The 20,937-nt window shown below is 41.9% G+C and overlaps 1 protein-coding gene across 1 annotated transcript in view; it reads left to right on the forward strand.

Moving 5' to 3' along the window:
- The window catches only part of Oatp30B (Organic anion transporting polypeptide 30B), a 58,068-nt gene that overhangs the window by 28,794 nt on the left and 8,337 nt on the right, over positions 1 to 20,937 (forward strand). The window contains exons 11-18 of the mRNA XM_028322375.1: positions 1,083 to 1,247; positions 5,839 to 6,040; positions 7,333 to 7,502; positions 8,321 to 8,361; positions 16,748 to 16,974; positions 18,090 to 18,281; positions 19,039 to 19,190; positions 20,080 to 20,228. Of these exons, the coding sequence (XP_028178176.1) occupies positions 1,083 to 1,247; positions 5,839 to 6,040; positions 7,333 to 7,502; positions 8,321 to 8,361; positions 16,748 to 16,974; positions 18,090 to 18,281; positions 19,039 to 19,190; positions 20,080 to 20,228 (1,298 nt within the window). The remainder of the gene's footprint in view (positions 1 to 1,082; positions 1,248 to 5,838; positions 6,041 to 7,332; positions 7,503 to 8,320; positions 8,362 to 16,747; positions 16,975 to 18,089; positions 18,282 to 19,038; positions 19,191 to 20,079; positions 20,229 to 20,937) is intronic.

Consider the following 20,937-nt stretch of genomic DNA (forward strand, 5'->3'; position numbering starts at 1 on the left):
TTGATGAGGCCTTTGAAAAAACTAATTTCTTTTCCTGGGCTATTCACTCTAATGACGAATACATAAATAGTAAATATCTGTTAAGTCGAAATATTATTGCCAAANGCAAAAACGATTGTTTAAGAACAGTTTTTACTAAAGATAAAATTTTATTATATGAAGAAATATTGTTTATTTGAATCATTCACTGTGTTTAAATGAACAAATTAATGTGTAAAACATTTTTTCATTACAGTTTACTGACCATTAGTGACTTTTTACAAACGTCTTCAGAAATTCGATACTTATGTCGCCATCTAGTGAGATTGATTTGGAATGATTCAAGATTTATAGGCATCGGGTTCCCGTGGTAATACATTCACGAAAACTAGCTTGACACTTACCTAAACGTTCTTTAATATTAAAAGTAATTTGCAAATCTGTATTTTCGAGAAAAGCAAACCAATTTATTTCGCTAATTGTAGGTTCAAAATGTATATTTATTTATAACTAAAAACATCAGAATCAAACTAATGATGATAATAATAAAATCACCCGCACAGATAAAAAAACGCGAAAATTTTTAGAAGTTTTGACATCCTGGTGTAATAACTGGCAGGCAAGACATTTTTTTAAAACGATGACTAGTAATCTATGACACAAAATTACTTAGGCTGAGTTGCTGGTGCAACTCAGCCTAAGTACTACCACCTAACTTTGACCGTAACTATATCGATAACCGGTGTTTTTGTATGGAGTTTGACAGATTTTTGACATTTGTCAAAGTTAAAGTAAGATGTTGCAACCCAGCCTTAATTTACTTAGGGCTGATTTTTCAATCGCCTGATAACTTGTAACTGAAGAATAAGTTTGGCACATTGACAGTTTCAGTATGGAAAATATGTCAAAATGACAAGTTTATTCCTTCAGTTAAAAGTTATCTGACGATTGAAAAATCGGCCATTAATTTACTTACACGCATACACACGTGTTAGGAGTGTATTAACCGTAAACTACCTTCTTCTCGAATCGACAGCCCAACTTAAACCGTTGAGACATTTTCGATATTCCTTAATTTATATCTCCATACAACATTGTTCCAGACATCCCCGTGTCAATGTGGCGCCTCCTCAAGAACCCGGTGTACGTGGTGACGTGTCTTGGCGCATGCATGGAGCTGATGATCGTGTCCGGCTTCGTGGTGTTCCTGCCCAAGTACCTGGAGACACAGTTCAGCCTCGGCAAGAGTCAGGCCAGCGTTTTTACTGGTAAGTTATCCACATTATCAAAACGTTTACGTACTCATATCAATTTAAATTTCAAACTGTTTAACAGTAGGGGTAACCAGGGCCGGATCTACCATTATGTCATTTTGGGCTTCAGCCCAGGGGCCCCGTGGATCCAATGGCCCCTCAGCTAAGTCAAAGTCAAAAATAGACGATAATGCGATAGAGTGTAGGAGGTGGGCCCCTAAGTACTCGTGGTATTAGCCCAGGGCCCCCTAAACTTACAGTCCGGCCCTGGGGCTAACTCCACGACGTTTTCTAAAGATCCGTATGTTTCCATCCTTTTCCCGCAAAACGAGGTGTCAGCATAAGTGATAGTGACAGGTATAAACGAAACTAGGCTAAAAACTAGGAGATCCGGGTCCCAAATGTGTCATTTATTATGTGGTATGTACATGATTTGGTACTACTTACAACTTGACGTTTCGACTGTGTTGCTATAGCTGTGAGCACATGCAGACTCCCGTTGATCTCAGTTTCACAAGACTATCAATTTTATATAGGAAGAGTATAACATGTGAAAATTAATAGTTAAGTTCCATGAAAACGTATTCAAATGAGAGTGTAAACTTGCAATAAATGGAATAGGTATCACATAAAATGTTAAAAATAGATTGTGAAACTACTGGACTTGCATCAACTGTTATTTCCTGATACTACATAAACCAGTTTGTATTTTTACCACTAGTTGCTAGTCGTTTTCGCTACACATTAGCTTTTTAATTTTCAATTTATCGTTTTAGACTTCCTAAATTATTATAGTGTTATTTAACGGTGTAAACTTTATACCTATACATTTGTTACCGTCATAGTTCTACCGGCGCCCAATATCCGTTACGCGCAAACATCAAGCGTAACACTTTAACCTTGATATCGCCCTTATTTTGTACGTAATAAGAGCTGCTTTAGCAGTTTGAATGTTACACATGTTCTATCGTGTGTACACGTGTTGAGCCGTAAACAACAATGATAGTGCTGCTATTATCATATTTCCTTTATTTCTAAATATTGCCATAATTAATCAATTTCACAGACAAAAGTAGATAGTATAATTGTAACGCCACACGTTTTCTTTGATAAATCATCGTCCTCAACTTAGAAGGAAGGAAATAAAATTAGACAACAATAGTCCTTTATTATTCTATTAAGTTATAATATTTTATCAATAAAAACGTGACAGCACTTTAGTGCCAGTTATCGCCTTTTCAATACGGCCCTGTGGCCAGTTAGCTGTTTTATTTGGAACCCATGACACAATTTAAATGACACACATCTATCAACATGACACTCAGTCGTATAATCTACCCATTGACGCATTCATATTGTTTCGCACGTGTGTAGCGAACTCGCGACGACATTAAGGATATAAAAAGTGTAGTGTATGACTAATAAACAAATAAATGCAAGGTATAATTTAACTATCTGCTACTGAATTACTGTCTGACTAAGGCCCCTATTACTTATGAAACGAATGACAATCAACACTTGAAACTCAAGCCACAGCTCAAGCATAGTTTGTTCAGTTTTGAATGTTTAGGCCAGAATTTTAAGTACATTCGAATCTTGCATCGCCCGAATATCCAGCAACAAATATGATATGTTGTTACCGTATCAATGAGAGCTCGATTTCAAGCATTTTTATTTTGATAAAATCAAGCTCACTTTCTTAAATAAGTTAATTAGTAGCAGGTGCATTCATGTACTTAACGCTTCAGCGGCTGTGGAGTCGCTGGCGCATTTAATAGGGTGCTTGACTCTCCCAACCCAATCAACTGACACACTTAACGTTTGTTTTTTTATGCGATTCTTGTATGGGAATTATACTGCGTAATTTTTACTGCCCCTTTTAATTTGAAATCTATGTAGTCCAGTCAATGAATGCCTTAACGACGGTGTAGAGAGAAATCCGTGGAACACAATTTCTGACCTCGGGACTTTATTTAGCCTAGTTAGGTGGTGAACATAGCAAAAGTCCCCGCCCTTAGCCCTTGAGCCGGCGGGGAGAGGGGGGTTTAAAGGTACCACTTTTCGGTTTTTCGCTTAATCCTCGGAAACTATGCGTCCTAGTGACATGACTACTATGAACCAAAAAAAGCTTATTCAATTTGCTACAGGNGGCCGGATATCCGGTATCCGGTATCCGGCCAAACAACTATCCGTTTCATCTCTAATTTTGATTATCACTCCATAACATTCTTTCAGACATCCCCGTGTCAATGTGGCGTCTCCTCAAGAACCCGGTGTACGTGGTGACGTGTCTCGGCGCATGCATGGAGCTGATGATTGTGTCCGGCTTCGTGGTGTTCCTGCCCAAGTACCTGGAGACACAGTTCAGCCTCGGCAAGAGTCAGGCCAGCGTGTTTACTGGTAAGTTCCACATAATCAAAACGTTTACGTACTCATATCAATTTGAATTTTGAAACTGATAATAACAGTAGGGCTAACCAGGGCGGGATCTACCATTATGTCATTTTGGGCTTCAGCCCAGGGGCCCCGTGGATCCAATGGCCCCTCAGCTAAGTCAAAGTCAAAAATAGACGATAATGCGATAGAGTGTAGGAGGTGGGCCCCTAAGTACTCGTGGTATTAGCCCAGGGCCCCCTAAACTCACAGTCCGGCCCTTGGAGTGTAAACTTGCAACAAATAGAATAGGTACCTATCACATAAAATGTTAAAAATAGATTGTGAAACTACTAGACTCGCATCAACTGGTCCATAAACTGTTATTTCCTGATAATACATAAACCAGTTTGTATTTTTACCACTAGTTGCTAGTCGTTTTCGCTACAAATTAGCTTTTTAATTTTCAATTTATCGTTTAAGACTTCCTAAATTATTATAGTGTTATCTAACGGTGTAAACTTTATACCTATACATCTGTTGCCGTCATAGTTCTACCGGCGCCCAATATCCGTTACGCGCTACTTGCAAAGCACAAACATCAAGCGTAACACTTTAACCTTGATATCGCCCTTATTTTGTACGTTATAAGAGCTGCTTTAGCAGTTTGAATGTTACACACGTTCTATCGTGTGTACACGTGTTGACCGTAAACAACAATGATAGTGCTGCTTTTATCATATTTCCTTTATTTCTAAATATTGCCATAATTAATCAATTCAACAGACAACAGTAGATACATAGTATAATTAAATTGTAACGCCACACGTTTTCCTTTATAATCATCCTAAACTTAGAAGGAAGGAAATATTTTTTTTTATAAATAAATAAAAACCTATCCTTAGATATTTTACACTACGCTTCTAGTCCCAAACTAAGCAAAGCTTGTACTATGGGTACTAGACAACGGATATAAACATTAAATAAATTAGATATAAATTAGACAAAAATAGTCCTTTATTCTTCTATTAAGTTATAATATTTTATCAATGAAAACGTGACAGCACTTTAGTGCCAGTTATCGCCTTATCAACACGGCCCTGTGGCCAGTTAGCTGTTTTATTTGGAACCCATGACACAATTTAAATGACACACATCTATCAACATGACACTCGGTCGTATAATCTAACCATTGACGCATACATATTGTTTCGCACGTGTGTAGCGAACTAGCGACGACATTAAGGATATAAAAAGTGTAGTGTATGACTAATAAACAAATAAATGCAGGTATAATTTAACTATCTGCTACTGAATTACTGTCTGACTAAGGCCCCTATTACTTATGAAACGAATGACAATCAACACTTGAAACTCAAGCCACAGCTCAAGCATAGTTTGTTCAGTTTTTAATGTTTAGGCCAGAATTTTAAGTACATTCGAATCTTGCATCGCCCGAATATCCAGAAACAAATATGATATGTTGTTACCGTATCAATGAGAGCTCGATTTCAAGCATTTTTATTTTGATAAAATCAAGCTCACTTTCTTAAATAAGTTAATTAGTAGCAGGTGCATTCATGTACTTAACGCTTCAGCGGCTGTGGAGTCGCTGGCGCATTTAATAGGGTGCTTGACTCTCCCAACCCAATCAACTGACACACTTAACGTTTGTTTTTCTCTGCGATTCTTGTATGGGAATTACACTGTGTAATTTTTTACTGCCCCTTTTAATTTGAAATCTATGATGTTTAGTTTCTGTTTATTATCGGGTTCCGAACATGATTTCTTTCATCCGACTTAGTTAAAAGGGCATAATTATAAATAATTGGAGCTTATACATTTCAAGGATCAGAAAAATAGAGCTCTGCTTACTCGTCAGTCGACAGCACTGATGTTTTTATTGGAATATCATCATAATAGTCCGTCATCTGTACAAGTGCATTACAACCGTCATTAAAACAAACCCGATTTTTTCCATGTTTACCGAATTCTACCATTTTGCGATATTATGTCGTTATGTCGAATAACAGCGTCATGTTCTGGATTTTACTATATCAGAGCTTGACACATGCTGAGCGGTGGCCATTTTTGGTTCTAACTACCTTGTACATAATCAAACTGTGTTTTTTTTAAGTTGGAACCAAAATAAATGAATTTCTTTCTTTTTTTCGTGAGTTTTGTGATCGTATAAAAAAAAACTTGTAATAAAATGGCGCGTAATTTTCCTCAGGCTCAATAGCGATCCCGGGCGCTTGCATCGGCATCTTCATGGGCGGATGTCTGCTCAAGAGACTGGAGCTCCGGCCGAAGGGCGCGGTGCAGTTCGTGCTTATCTCCAACACCATCTGCCTGTCGTGCTACGCCCTGCTGTTCTTCCTCGGTTGCGACAACATCAAGATGGCCGGCACCACCATACCCTACACCAATAACAGGTAAATTGAGAGGTAAATCTGGTGGGTTAACCTCGCTTTATGGTCACAATTTTCCCTTTTCTGATTTTCCTTGTTGTGTGATTGTTAACCATAGACAATGATAAGGCCTAAGTTTGGTCGGTTTCACCACTTCTGTGTAAAGTCCTTGTTAGCCTAATTAGGAACTTGTCTGTCAGATAAACTACATTTACTTAAGTTTACCTATGAAAAGATTAAGTGTATTTTACAAACCAAATATTTTCATGTGTTAATAATGAAAATCCTGAATTTCATGCCTATGCAAACTTTGAACCTTGAATAGTAGTTGAATAAAAACCTTACGGATCGTGCTTGTATAACTACGTTTGGGCGGTGATTACTACGCAATTAGTTTTCATTTTTGTTGGTTCAGTGATATAAGATGTTACGCACTTATTTTTTTGTAAATACCGATGTAAGGATGGGAATCCTCGTAATTATGAAGAAATACTGACGACTGACTGAAGTTTACCGTTTCGTATCGCAATCAATTAATGTGGTTTTAATTATAGATAGTAACAGGAAACCAGAGCGTATAGCAACATATTATACAACATGAATTGACCTTCATTCGCGATACAATTATTGCGGTTAAGATTTGGCAAGTTACTTTGTCGGAACTGCCACATAACCGGCTCGACCTTTCAGTTTCATTCTACATTTGAGCCGCAAAGGTCATGTTGACAGATCATTGCGAAAGTTTTATTACGTGCCCACATAAAGTCACGGTCGAATGTAACTTAATACTCAACTGCACAAAGGAATCATTTCTGGTATTGGATTTTAATTCGATGATTTTATCTGAATAGCATAAACGGGTTAATTAATTGCAAAGTCCTTGATGATATTGACCTGCAACGCCCGCAAGTGATTATTAGATAGGTAAATCTTGTTTTTTTACAATTATCACTTTATTACCGAAATGTCTGAAGGTCAAGTTAAATACTCTGATGTGTAGTCATTAGTTAGATGCCTCATTGTAATGAGAAGGTCATAATTTCCATGACCTTTTAATTTTAGTTCTCTATTTTTGCCAAGACGAAAGAATGTCGAACGAGAACTGTGATGCTCATTTGTTATGTCTGGATACTCGACGTCTCGATTTAAATAGACAGCGCAGAAGCTTGATGATTCTTATGTAGTTGTAATAGGTGCTATTTTGCATAAAAACCGTATATTCTGATTTGTTTTTTTTTCTAATTTATTTTTTAATATTTTGAATTTCGATTACGTGTTTACGTTTCAGCCAGCTATTAACTTCTTTTTTTTTTCAGCAACCTGGAACCGTTCAAAGTGAACTTGACGGCGGCATGCAACTTCAACTGCTTATGCACTGAGACGGACATGGAGCCGGTGTGCGGCAACAACGGGCTGACGTACTTTTCGCCGTGCCACGCCGGCTGCGCTGCCTTCTCCTCGCGGTACAACTTCACCAACTGCGCATGTGAGTTTGAATTTGGAACGTTCTTTGTTACAGCAAGTTTTTTTGTGGAGAACAGGCAAAGGCATCAATTAATTAATGGGTTGCGCTCACTGACTTCGAACTTAAGAAATACCGATTCTTTTATTGTTATAGCCAGTTTAGAACAACTACTACTACTTTTTACCGTCGGGAAATACTTATCGGCCAGTGACTTATATTGGACAGATTGGACTCTCTGCCAGAAGGGCGGGACCTATCCAACCCGATGGTGTACCGAGAGTTAGGCTCCGTTTCATTGGCCCCGGAGGACACCATCGGGTCCTAAATGGCAATGCCAGATTTTGTATGGAAGGTGGCGTCTTTTTTTTTCTCGCGGCCATCGACCAAACTTTGTTTTTTGATTACAAAATAGTGTAATAAACCAAACTTACAATGGCATGTATGTATACCTCTAAACTCAGTCTGAACTGAGTTACGAGCATTAGAAGTTTGATGATTTTCATACTAGATTTGCTTTTTGTGCCCAAGTTTTGTAAAAAATTGCAACAAAATATTGCGCTATTTTTTTATTGCGCTGATTCTGCTCCAGACATCAGTATGGAGCATGTCATAGTAAGTTTGGTTTATTACACTATTTTGTAATCAAAAAACAAAGTTTGGTCGATGGCCGCGCGAAAAAAAAAAGACGCCAATTTTCGGTATTGTCTTTTGACATTCGTCCGTAGCCGATTCGGCTCTCAATCGTCGCTTCAATTACCGAAGAAATTTATGTTCGCGATCAATAAACCTAACAATCTTTACCTAGTTTGATCACTACTAATCGTCATGTATTTTTTCAGGTGTCCACGAGAACGTACGCGACATGGGAGTAGGCGCAGTAGTAAGCGGCGCGTCGGCGTCTGCACTAACAGCGGGCACAGCGCGAGAATACAGCGGAGAAGTCACCGTGGTTCCCGTAGCCACGGCCGGAGCCTGCAACCCACCCTGCACTACCATCTTCCCATTCCTCGTGCTACTGTTCTTCATGACCTTCGTGGTAGCTGTCACGCAGATGCCGCTGCTTATGATAGTGTTGAGGTAAGACTCTCTAGCACAGGTACAGTACTGTGGTTCCCGTAGCCACGGCTGGCGCCTGCAACCCGCCCTGCACTACGATCTTCCCATTCCTCGTGCTACTGTTCTTCATGACCTTCGTGGTAGCTGTCACGCAGATGCCGCTGCTTATGATAGTGTTGAGGTAAGACTCTCTAGCACATGTACAATACAGCGGAGAAGTCACTGTGGTTCCCGTAGCCACATCTGGAGCCTGCAACCCACCCTGCACTACGATCTTCCCATTCCTCGTGCTACTGTTCTTTATGACCTTCGTAGTCGCCGTCACGCAGATGCCGCTGCTTATGATAGTGTTGAGGTAAGACTCTAGCAAAGGTACAGTAGAGCACGAAGTCACGTGGTTCCCGTAGCCACGGCTGGCGCCTGCAACCCGTCCTGCACTACGATCTTCCCATTCCTCGTGCTACTGTTCTTTATGACCTTCGTGGTAGCTGTCACACAGATGCCGCTGCTTATGATAGTGTTGAGGTGAGACTCTCTAGCACAAGTACAATACAGCGGAGAAGTCACCGTGGTTCCCGTGGCCACAGCTGGAGCCTGCAACCCGCCCTGCACTACGATCTTCCCATTCCTCGTGCTACTGTTCTTCATGACCTTCGTAGTAGCTGACACGCAGATGCCGCTGCTTATGATAGTGTTGAGGTAAGACTAGCACAGGTACAGTAGAGCGCGAAGTCACCGTGGTTCCCGTAGCCACGGCTGGCGCCTGCAACCCGCCCTGCACGACGATCTTCCCATTCCTCGTGCTACTGTTCTTCATGACCTTCGTAGTCGCCGTAACGCAGATGACGCTGCTTATGATAGTGCTGAGGTAAGTGCACAGGTTCAGCACAGGACTCTCTAGCACAGGTACAGTCATGTGGTGCCCGTAGGCACGGCTGGCGCCAGTAACCCAACCTGCACTTTGATCTTCCCATTCCTCGTGCTACTGCTCTTCATGACCTTCGTAGTAGCTATCACACAGATGCCGCTGCTTATGATAGTGTTGAGGTAAGTGCACAGGTTTAGCACAGGTACAGTAGAGCGCGAGGTTACGTGGTGCCCGTAGTCACGGCTGGAGCCTGCAACCCGCCCTGCACGACTATATTCCCATTCCTCGTGCTACTGTTCTTTATGACCTTCGTGGTAGCTGTCACACAGATGCCGCTGCTTATGATAGTGTTGAGATGAGACTCTCTAGCACAAGTACAATACAGCGGAGAAGTCACCGTGGTTCCCGTGGCCACAGCTGGAGCCTGCAACCCGCCCTGCACTACGATCTTCCCATTCCTCGTGCTACTGTTCTTCATGACCTTCGTAGTAGCTGACACGCAGATGCCGCTGCTTATGATAGTATTGAGGTAAGTGCATAGGTATAATAAGAGTCTAGCACAATTATTATAGTACAGTACGAAGTCACCGTGGTTCCCGTAGCCACGGCCGGAGCGTGCAACCCGCCCTGCACTACCATCTTCCCATTCCTCGTGCTACTGTTCTTCATGACCTTCGTGGTAGCTGTCACGCAGATGCCGCTGCTTATGATAGTATTGAGGTAAGTGCACAGGTTCAACACAGGACTTTCTAGCACAGGTACAGTAGATGGCGAGGTCACATGGTGTCATTGACCAGAGCTGGCGCCTGCAACCCGCCCTTAACCTCTATATTCCCATTCATCATGCTACTGTTCTTCATGACCTTCGTAGTAGCTGTTACACAGATGCCGCTGCTTATGATAGTGTTGAGGTAAGACTCTAGCACAGGTACAATACAGCGTGAGGTTACGTAGTGCCCGTAGCCACGGGTGGCGTCTGTGCTCGTCCTTCACCACCATCTTCCCATTCCTTTTGCTACTGTCCTTTATGACCTTCGTTGCTCATAATAGTGTTGAGGTAAATGCACAGGTTCAGCACAGAACTCTCTAGCACAGGTACAACACAGCGCGAGGTTACCAATAATTGCGAGTCAACATAATAATCCTGTAACGTCTAGTTCAGTAGTTATGGCGACGAAGGAGAAAACCTTAGCATATGAAATTAATTAACATCTCACATTAATTAGGTAACAAGTCTTCCTTCGGTCACTTATAGTACTTGGCCAAATCATTTTATTTTTATTTATTTAATTTTTTTCTCTAGATCCGTAAGCGAAGAAGAGCGCTCGTTCGCTCTGGGCATGCAATTCGTGATCTTCCGTCTGTTCGGATACATCCCCGCGCCCATCGTGTTCGGCAACCTCATCGACTCCACCTGCCTGCTGTGGAAGCAGTCCTGCAGCGGCGAGAAGGGCGGCCGCTGCTTGCTGTACGACATCGAACAGTTCCGATACAGGTAGGTTGAAAGACTATATTTATACTAACTAATAAACGAAGCTTATTCACAGGCTTAAAGTTAAGTTTTTATCTGATTTTGAAGGAAATAAACACTCTAAATACACATTGAAATAGTTTATTCAGTACATAGGCCCTTTCCAGGACACTTATACACGTCCCAAATATAGCTTGCCCTACCACCACTTCGGGACAACATATTTTGAGCTGGTGTTGAGAAGAAGTAGCGGAAGAAACTCAGTCAACGTTGTATAGTGATTAACGCTAGACGTATAGTGAATTCAAAGGCTTATGTTGCGCTTCCTCACTACTTGGTGCCACTGGAAAATTAAAGGACGTTACTCTACAATGGCGCCATTCTGATGAGCGCTATTCGTTATTGGCAGTGTTAATCAATTACTAATATATTACTTTAATTTCTGGATGTTTGTTACTCTTTCACGCAAAAACTGCTGAACGGATTTTGATGAAACTTTACAGTATTATTGTATAACCTAGAATAACATATAGGCTATAATTTATGACGATCTGTGACAAACTAAATTTCACGCGGGTGACGCCGCGGGCAAAAGCTAGTCAATTATAATGTCAAGGGATGTACGAAAATCTTTGACGAACCGTCACACTAAAACCAAAATCGATATTTTCGTTTCCAGATACGTGGGCCTGTGCGGCGGCATCAAGATAGTGGCGCTGGGCATCTTCATGGCGGACTGGTGGCTGGTGCGCCGCCGCCGCCACCTCGACTGCTCGCCGCCGCTCGACCCGCACAAAGACATCGCCGGCTCCATCATCAGCCTCGACAAACGTGAGTCCTGACAACAAATATCTACAACTAGCTGACCCGGCGAACTTTGTTCCGCCTTAATGGCAATAAATAAGCAGACTTTTTTTTTATTTCGAACGGGATAAAAAGTATCCTATGTCCTTCTCCTGGCTCTAAACTACCTCCCTGACAATTTTCAGCTAAATCGGTTCAGCCGTTCTTGAGTTATAAGTGGAGTAACTAACACGACTTTCTTTTATACAGTGTGTCCGGGCATGTAGTGATCAAACTTTAAGGGCGTAATCTATGGACAATTTTATCGGTGAAAATACTTTAATTTTCAAATTTATCCACGAGTAACAGGCTAAATTTTATTTTGAACAAAAATAGGGTTCCGTAAAATATATAGATAATGTAGTCCATGCGCGCGAAGCCGCGGGCGGAAAGCTAGTATTTTATAAGCGAGGGATCAAGTAATTGCCCCGGGAAGGCCTAGTAGACTAACAACTCCACCATAAGCTGCGAAAAGTGTGAGTCGCAAGTGAGAATTCCTAATGTGTTGCAACGAATATAGTCAGAAAGTCTTGAAAATATGAGGAAGGCCGAGACGTTGAGCCAAAATCGAATGCCTGTTGGGTTGAAGTTAGGGATTGCAATCCAGCGCCGTTTTCAATCCAGCTGGATTCTTGCTGGATTGACCTGAATCCAGCTGGATCCAGCGCGGATCCAGCAAAACGTGGAACGAAAATAAAAAGACGACATTTTTAAGTCTTTTTTTAAATTAAGTAACTAGCTCTCCGCCCACGACTTCGCCTGCGTGAAATAGGGCTGTGTTTAGGGTTTTCTTGGAAATAATTATTCGAATTTTTCTCGCCGTAAAAACGATCCTTGGACTTCAACGAACATTTAAAAAAAATGGTCCAGGCGTTGTTGTTGAGTTATGCGCTTACCAACACATTTTGCGATTCATTTTTATATTATATATTTGTACTTCTTACGATAATCTATGAAATACGGCTCAGTAACTAATAATTATAATCAGTAGGAAACAGTCTTACAAATTCTTTTAAAATTAATTACGAAAAGGCCCGTAATTTAATCTGCAATCTATTTTTTGTATCAATAGAAGTTCATCATCATCATCATCATCATTTCAGCCACAGGACGTCCACTGCTGAACATAGGCCTCCCCCAATGCTTTCCATGTTGATCGATTGGTAGCGGCCTGCGTCCAGCGCTTCCCTGCTACCTTTACGATGTCGTCGGTCCACCTTGTAGGTGGACGTCCGCGTACCGGAAAACGCAATAGAAGTTACGAATCCGAAAATAATAATCTTCTGCGAAAATTAGGCAGTTTATAATCTGACGACAGGAGATTGACCATTTCTTTTTTCAATCCTCTGGAAGTAGGACAAATTTTATCTATAGTCCAACCTCCCAACCGCACAGAACTGCATATGTAGCCGGCTGCTGAGAATGCCCTTTCGGCCTCTACACTAGTCGGTTTAGTAGGGTCAGTAAATAGTCATATACCATAGATAAATGTTCACCTAGCACTCCTTTGGTCTCATGTTTATAAGTTTATAGCGCTCATTTCTTTTTTCAGGTCCTTTTCGTAATCTAATTGACCACTTGGCTTTGGCTTTTGTTTATTATAGTTATCCTTCTCACTTTTAAGTTCCATCTCAAGCTCTTGCTCTAAAGTCATTTTCACAGGTTCTGCGTCATCATTTAGTAAGACTATTCTCTTCTAACTCCATGTTATCTTCATTTTCTTGCACCGGCTCTATAATATTTTGTTTATTTAGGGCTGATTTTACGATCGTCGGATAACTTTTAACTGAAGAATAAATTTGGCACATTGTTTCAGTATGGGAAATATAACAAAATGACAAGTTTATTCTTCAGTTAGAAGTTATCTGACGATGGTAAAATCAGCCCTTACTCGTTTTAACAAAGTTTTCATCTCCGACCGCACCGCATTCTTTTTTTGGCAAAGGAAAATAGACAGATTTTTTTATTGATTCTTCATACTTTTTTGGATTTATCAAGCACACAAACGTACCAGTAACTTCAGAGAGGCGCCGTTCAACGCACACAACAACAGAACGGCAACGTCACCGTGCCGTTTTGAAAATGGCGGCAATTAGAAACTAAGCAAGAAATTTATACGTTTGCGGATCCGCATCGCTGGATCCAGCACTGTATGCTGGATCCAGCATGTTTAAAAAGGCGCTGGATCCAGCTGGATTGCTGGATGCTGGATCCAGCAATTGCAATCCCTAGTTGAAGTACAACCCTCTTGCCCAGCAATGCNACCCCCCTCTCCCCGCCGGCTCAAGGGCTAAGGGCGGGGACTTTTGCTATGTTCACCTCCTAACTAGTCTAAATAAAGTCCTGAAGTCAGAAATTGTGTTCTACAGTTTTCCATCTATAATGCTTTATTGACTGGACTAATGATGTTTAGTTTCTGTTTATTATCGGGTTCCGAACATGGTTTCTTTCATTCGACTTAGTTAAAAGGGTATTATTATAAATAATTGGAGCTTATACATTTCAAGGATCAGAAAAATAGAGCTCTGCTTACTCGTCAGTCGACAGCACTGATGTTGTATTGGAATATCATCATATAGTCCGTCATCTGTACAAGAGCATACAACCGTCATTAAAAAACAAAACCCGAATTTTTCCATGTTTACCGAATTCTGCCATTTTGCGATATTATGTCGTTATGTCGAATAATAGCGTCATGGTCTGGGTTTTACTACTTCAGAGCTTGACACATGCTGAGCGGTGGCCATTTTTGGTTCTAACTACCTTGTACATAATCAAACTGTTTGTTTTTTTTTTAAGTTGGAACCAAAATAAATGTTTTTTCTTTCCTTTCTTTTCTTTTCTTTTCTTCGTCATTTTGTGATCGTATAAAAAAAGACTTGTAATAAAATGGCGCGTAATTTTCCTCAGGCTCAATAGCGATCCCGGGCGCTTGCATCGGCATCTTCATGGGCGGATGTCTGCTCAAGAGACTGGAGCTCCGGCCGAAGGGCGCGGTGCAGTTCGTGCTCATCTCCAACACCATCTGCCTGTCGTGCTACGCCCTGCTGTTCTTCCTCGGCTGCGACAACATCAAGATGGCCGGCACCACCATACCCTACACCAATAACAGGTAAATTGAGCGGTAAATCTGGTGGGTTAACCTCGCTTTATGGTCACAGTTTTCCCTTTTCTGATTTTCCTTGTTGTGTGATTGTTTTAACCATAGACCGTTTGGTCGGTTTCACCATTTCTGTGTAAAGTCCTTGTTAGCCTAATTAGGAACTCGTCTGTCAGATAAACTACATTTACTTAAGTTTACCTATGATAAGATTAAGTGTATTTTACAAACCAAATATTTTCATGTGTTAATAATGAAAATCCTGAATTTCATGCCTATGCAAACTTTGAACCTTGAATAGTAGTTGAATAAAAACCCAACGTATCGTACTTGTGTAACTACGTTTGGGCGGTGATTACTACGCAATTAGTTTTCATTTTTGTTGGTTCAGTGATATAAGATGTTACGCACTTAATTTTTTTGTATAACTGATTGGTAAATACTAAATACCGATGTAAGGATGGGAATCCTCGTAATTATGAAGAAATACTGACGACTGACTGAAGTTTACCGTTTCGTATCGCAATCAATTAATGTGGTTTTAATTATAGATAGTAACAGGAAACCAGAGCGTATAGCGACATATTATACAACATGAATTGACCTTCATTCGCGATACAATTATTGCGGTTAAGATTTGGCAAGTTACTTTGTCGGAACTGCCACATAACCGGCTCGACCTTTCAGTTTCATTCTACATTTGAGCCGCAAAGGTCATGTTGACAGATCATTGTGAAAGTTTTATTACGTGCCCACATAAAGTCACGGTCGAATGTAACTTAATACTCAACTGCACAAAGGAATCATTTCTGGTATTGGATTTTAATTCGATGATTTTATCTGAATAGCATAAACGGGTTAATTAATTGCAAAGTCCTTGATGATATTGACCTACCACGCCCGCAAGTGATTATTAGATAAATCTTGTTTTTTTTACAATTATCACTTTATTACCGAAATGTCTGAAGGTCAAGTTAATTACTCTGATGTGTAGTCATTAGTTAGATGCCTCATTGTAATGAGAAGGTCATAATTTCCATGACCTTTTAATTTTAGTTCTCTATTTTTGCCAAGACGAAAGAATGTCGAATGAGAACTACTGTGATGCTCATTTGTTATGTCTGGATACTCGACGTCTCGATTTAAATAGACAGCGCAGAAGCTTGATGCTTCTTATGTAGTTGTAATAGGTGCTATTTTGCTTAAAAACCGTATATTCTGATTTGTATTTTTTTCTAATATATTTTTTAATATTTTGAATTTCGAACACGTGTTTACGTGACAGCCAGCTATAATCTTCTTTTTTTTAGCAACCTGGAACCGTTCAAAGTGAACTTGACGGCGGCATGCAACTTCAACTGCTTATGCACTGAGACGGACATGGAGCCGGTGTGCGGCAACAACGGGCTGACGTACTTCTCGCCGTGCCACGCCGGCTGCGCTGCCTTCTCCTCGCGGTACAACTTCACCAACTGCGCATGTGAGTTTGAATTTGGAACCTTCTTTGTTACAGCAAGTTTTTTTGTGGAGAACAGGCAAAGGCATCAATTAATGGGTTGCGCTCACTGACTTCGAACTTATGAAATACCGATTCTTTTATTGTTATAGCCAGTTTAGTTTCAACTACTACAAACTACTTTTTTTCCGTCGGGAAATACTTATCGGCCAGTGAGTTATATTGGACTCTCTGCCAGAAGGGCGGGACCTATCCAACCCGATGGTGTACCGAGAGTTAGGCTCCGTTTCATTGGCCCCGGAGGACACCATCGGGTCCTAAATTGGACATTCGTCCGTAGCCGATTCGGCTCTCAATCGTCGCTTCAATTACCGAAGGGTTAAAATGTATGTTCGCGATCAATGAAACTAACAATCTTTACCTAGTTTGATCACTACTAATCGTCATGTATATTTTTCCAGGTGTCCACGAGAACGTACGCGATATGGGGGTAGGCGCAGTAGTAAGCGGCGCGTCGGCGTCTGCACTAACAGCGGGCACAGCGCGAGAATACAGCGGAGAAGTCACCGTGGTTCCCGTAGCCACGGCTGGAGCCTGCAACCCGCCCTGCACTACCATCTTCCCATTCCTCGTGCTACTGTTCTTCATGACCTTCGTGGTAGCTGTCACGCAGATGCCGCTGCTTATGATAGTGTTGAGGTAAGACTCTAGCACAGGTACAGTAGAGCGCGAAGTCACGTTGTTCCCGTAGCCACGGCTGGAGCGTGCAACCCGCCATGCACTACCATCTTCCCATTCCTCGTGCTACTGTTCTTCATGACCTTCGTGGTAGCTGTCACGCAGATGCCGCTGCTTATGATAGTGTTGAGGTAAGTGCATAGGTATAATAAGAGTCTAGCACAGTTATAGTACAGTATGAAGTCACTGTGGTTCCCGTAGCTACGGCCGGAGCTTGCAACCCGCCCTGCACGACTATATTCCCATTCCTAGTGTTACTATTCTTCATGACCTTCGTGGTAGCTGTCACGCAGATGCCGCTGCTTATGATAGTGTTGAGGTAAGTGCATAGGTATAATAAGAGTCTAGCACAGTTATAGTACAGTATGAAGTCACTGTGGTTCCCGTAGCTACGGCCGGAGCTTGCAACCCGCCCTGCACGACTATATTCCCATTCCTAGTGTTACTATTCTTCATGACCTTCGTGGTAGCTGTCACGCAGATGCCGCTGTTTTTTGATAGTGTTGAGGTAAGTGCACAGGTTCAATACAGGGCTCTCTAGCACAGGTACAGTCATGTGGTGCCCGTAGGCACGGCTGGCGCCAGTAACCCACCCTGCACTTTGATCTTCCAATTCCTCGTGCTACTGCTCTAAACTGCTCTTCATGACCTTCGTCGTAGCTGTCACGCAGATGCAGCTGCTTATGATAGTGTTGATTTTCGTGCACACGTTCAGCACAGGACTCACTAGCACAGCACAGGTACAGTACAGCGCTAGGTCACTGTGTTGGCCATAGCCAAGTCTGGCGCTTGCAACCCACCATGCACCACGAATACCACGATCTTCCCATTCCTCGTGCTGCTGTTCTTCATGATTTTCGTCATGGAGGTAACGTTCATGACAGTATTGTGCTGACTCTCTAGCACAGGTACAGTAATGCGCGTGATACAGCGCGTTATAGCGGATGTCACTTTTCATTCGATTTGTACAAAAAATATTACTATAACACCGCGATTAGGTAACACATCCTTGCTTTGGATATTGAATATTATGGTACTTATCATTTTATTTTTATTTATTTAATTTTTTTCTCTAGATCCGTAAGCGAAGAAGAGCGCTCGTTCGCGCTGGGCATGCAATTCGTGATCTTCCGTCTGTTCGGCTACATCCCCGCGCCCATCGTGTTCGGCAACCTCATCGACTCCACCTGCCTGCTGTGGAAGCAGTCCTGCAGCGGCGAGAAGGGCGGCCGCTGCTTGCTGTACGACATCGAACAGTTCCGATACAGGTAGGTTGAAAGATTATATTTATACTAATAAACGAAGCTTATTCACAAGCTTAAAGTTAAGTTTTTATCTGATTTTGAAGGAAATAAACTCTCTAAATACACATTGAAATAGTTTATTCAGTACATAGGCCCTTTCCAGGACACTTATACACGTCCTAAATATAGCTTGCCCTACCACCACTTCAGGACAACATTATTATGGGCTGGTGCCACAGTACGAAGAACCACAGTGACTTCGTACTATACTATACTTGTGCTGGTGGTGGTGAGAAGAAGTGGCGGAAGAAACTCGGTCAACGTTGTATAGTGATTAATAACGCTAGACGTATAGTGAATTCAAAGGCTTATGTTGCGCTTCCTCACTACTTGATGCCACTGAAAAATGAAAGGACGTTATTCTACAATAGCGCCATTCTGATGAGCGCTATTCGTTGTTGGCAGTGTTCATCAATTACTAATTATATTACTTTAATACTTATTACTAATAAATATTATAAATGCGAAAGTTTGTATGGATGTCTGGATGTTTGTTACCTTTCACGCAAAAACTGCTGAACGGATTTTGATGAAACTTTACAGTATTATTGTATAACCTAGAATAACATATAGGCTATAATTTATGACGATCTGTGACAAACTAAATTTCTCGCGGGTGACGCCGCGGGCAAAAGCTAGTCAATTATAATGTCAAGGGATGTACGAAAATCTTTGACGAACCGTCACACACTAAAGCCAAAATCTATATTTTCGTTTCCAGATACGTGGGCCTGTGCGGCGGCATCAAGATAGTGGCGCTGGGCATCTTCATGGCGGACTGGTGGCTGGTGCGCCGCCGCCGCCACCTCGACTGCTCGCCGCCGCTCGACCCGCACAAAGACATCGCCGGCTCCATCATCAGCCTCGACAAACGTGAGTCCTGACACCAAATACTTGGATATACACCAAATACTTGGATATCTACACTAATATTACAAAGAAGAAAACTTTGTTTGTTTGGTTGTAATGAATAGGCTCAAAAACTACTGGACCGTTTTTAAAAATTCTTTCACCATTTGAAAGCTACATTATCCACGAGTAACATAGGCTAAATTTTATTTTGGAAAAAATAGGGTTCCTTAAAATATATAGATAATGTAGTCCATGCGCGCGAAGCCGCGGGAGGAAAGCTAGTATTTTATAAGCGAAGGATCAAGCAATTGCCCCGGGAAGGCTAGTAGACTTACAGCTCCATTATAAGCTTCGATAAACGTGAGTCGCGAGTGAGGACTCTTAATGTGTTGCAGTGGATCTAGTCAATCAGTCTATTGAAGATATGACGGGAAGGCCGAGGCATTGAGCCAAAATCGAATACCTTTTGGATTGACGTACTGCCTGGCAATGCATTCAATGAAACGATGATGTCGATGATGCTGTCATATTAAATATCTTTCAACAATTATCCTTTTCATTTCCTACATTAAAGAATTAGTGACGCTTATCGTTTGGCATCGTGTCCAAACGTCTATTCCGTCAGTGTAGCGTCTTTCTATGCGGGCGATGCTCACTGGTAAACATGTTGATTGTTGACATTATTTTAACGTAGTATTTTCGTAATGCCGGGTCCACACATTGGCTCCAACGTTGGTCCTAATGACATTCGTCCAACCAATGGATCTAGAAAATATCTATCCCTACGTTGGGACCAACGTGTTGAACCGGCCTAATTACATATTTATTTATTTTATTCGGAAAACATACAGTGAAACAATAACAGGCTAATAACCACTGCTTAAGAAACTAACGAATGTTCTTTCTTCAGTATTTGAAGAGCTGCCGTCCACGGACAACGCGAGCGGACTGCGCTCGGGCGCCGCGTCCGGGCCCAGCTCGCACACCAGCACGCCGCTGGAGCCCGGCGAGCGCGAGCCCGGCCCGCAGCTGCAGCGCACCGACTCGCAGTACTCGCAGGTACAGTACTACGCCGCGTCGGGCCCAGCTCGCACACCAGCACGCCGCTGGAGCCCGGCGAGCGCGAGCCCGGCCCGCAGCTGCAGCGCACCGACTCGCAGTACTCGCAGGTACAGTACTACGCCGCGTCGGGCCCAGCTCGCACACCAGCACGCCGCTGGAGCCCGGCGAGCGCGAGCCCGGCCCGCAGCTGCAGCGCACCGACTCGCAGTACTCGCAGGTACAACCAGGCCTGTTCATCTCCGCGAGTTTACATCGAAAACAAAACACGCACGATGGCCCACCTACAGGATACTATGCGACAAGGCCTCACATACGAGCGAGCATTGACTCACGCACGCGTATTCTTGTATATGATGGAAAAAAATAAAGAAAATGGTGTACTAAATACTGTGCAGTACCAGTATTTAACTGCCTAAATAATAATAAAAACACAGAATGTACTTTTTTAAGTTGCCTGATGACACTGAAAGGTAAATAAGTGGTTAATATTATTAATGATAATTCATGCTTAATCATGTATTTCCTCCGCCATTTTCCGCAGTTTGGCACCTCACGTCACACATCATTTTACCGAAGTCAGCCCTATGGCTTCGGCGCAGTACCGATCACTGACGTTTGTCAACAAAATGGTGCTTTGACTCTTGAGACAAGCTAAATTACACCATATTGTTAATGACATTGAGCATACAATTTTTTAAATACCTTC

The sequence above is a fragment of the Ostrinia furnacalis genome, unplaced genomic scaffold, assembly GCF_004193835.3.
Source record: "Ostrinia furnacalis isolate ACB-3 unplaced genomic scaffold, ASM419383v2 OfSCF7642, whole genome shotgun sequence".
NCBI classification, from domain to species: Eukaryota; Metazoa; Arthropoda; class Insecta; order Lepidoptera; family Crambidae; genus Ostrinia; species Ostrinia furnacalis.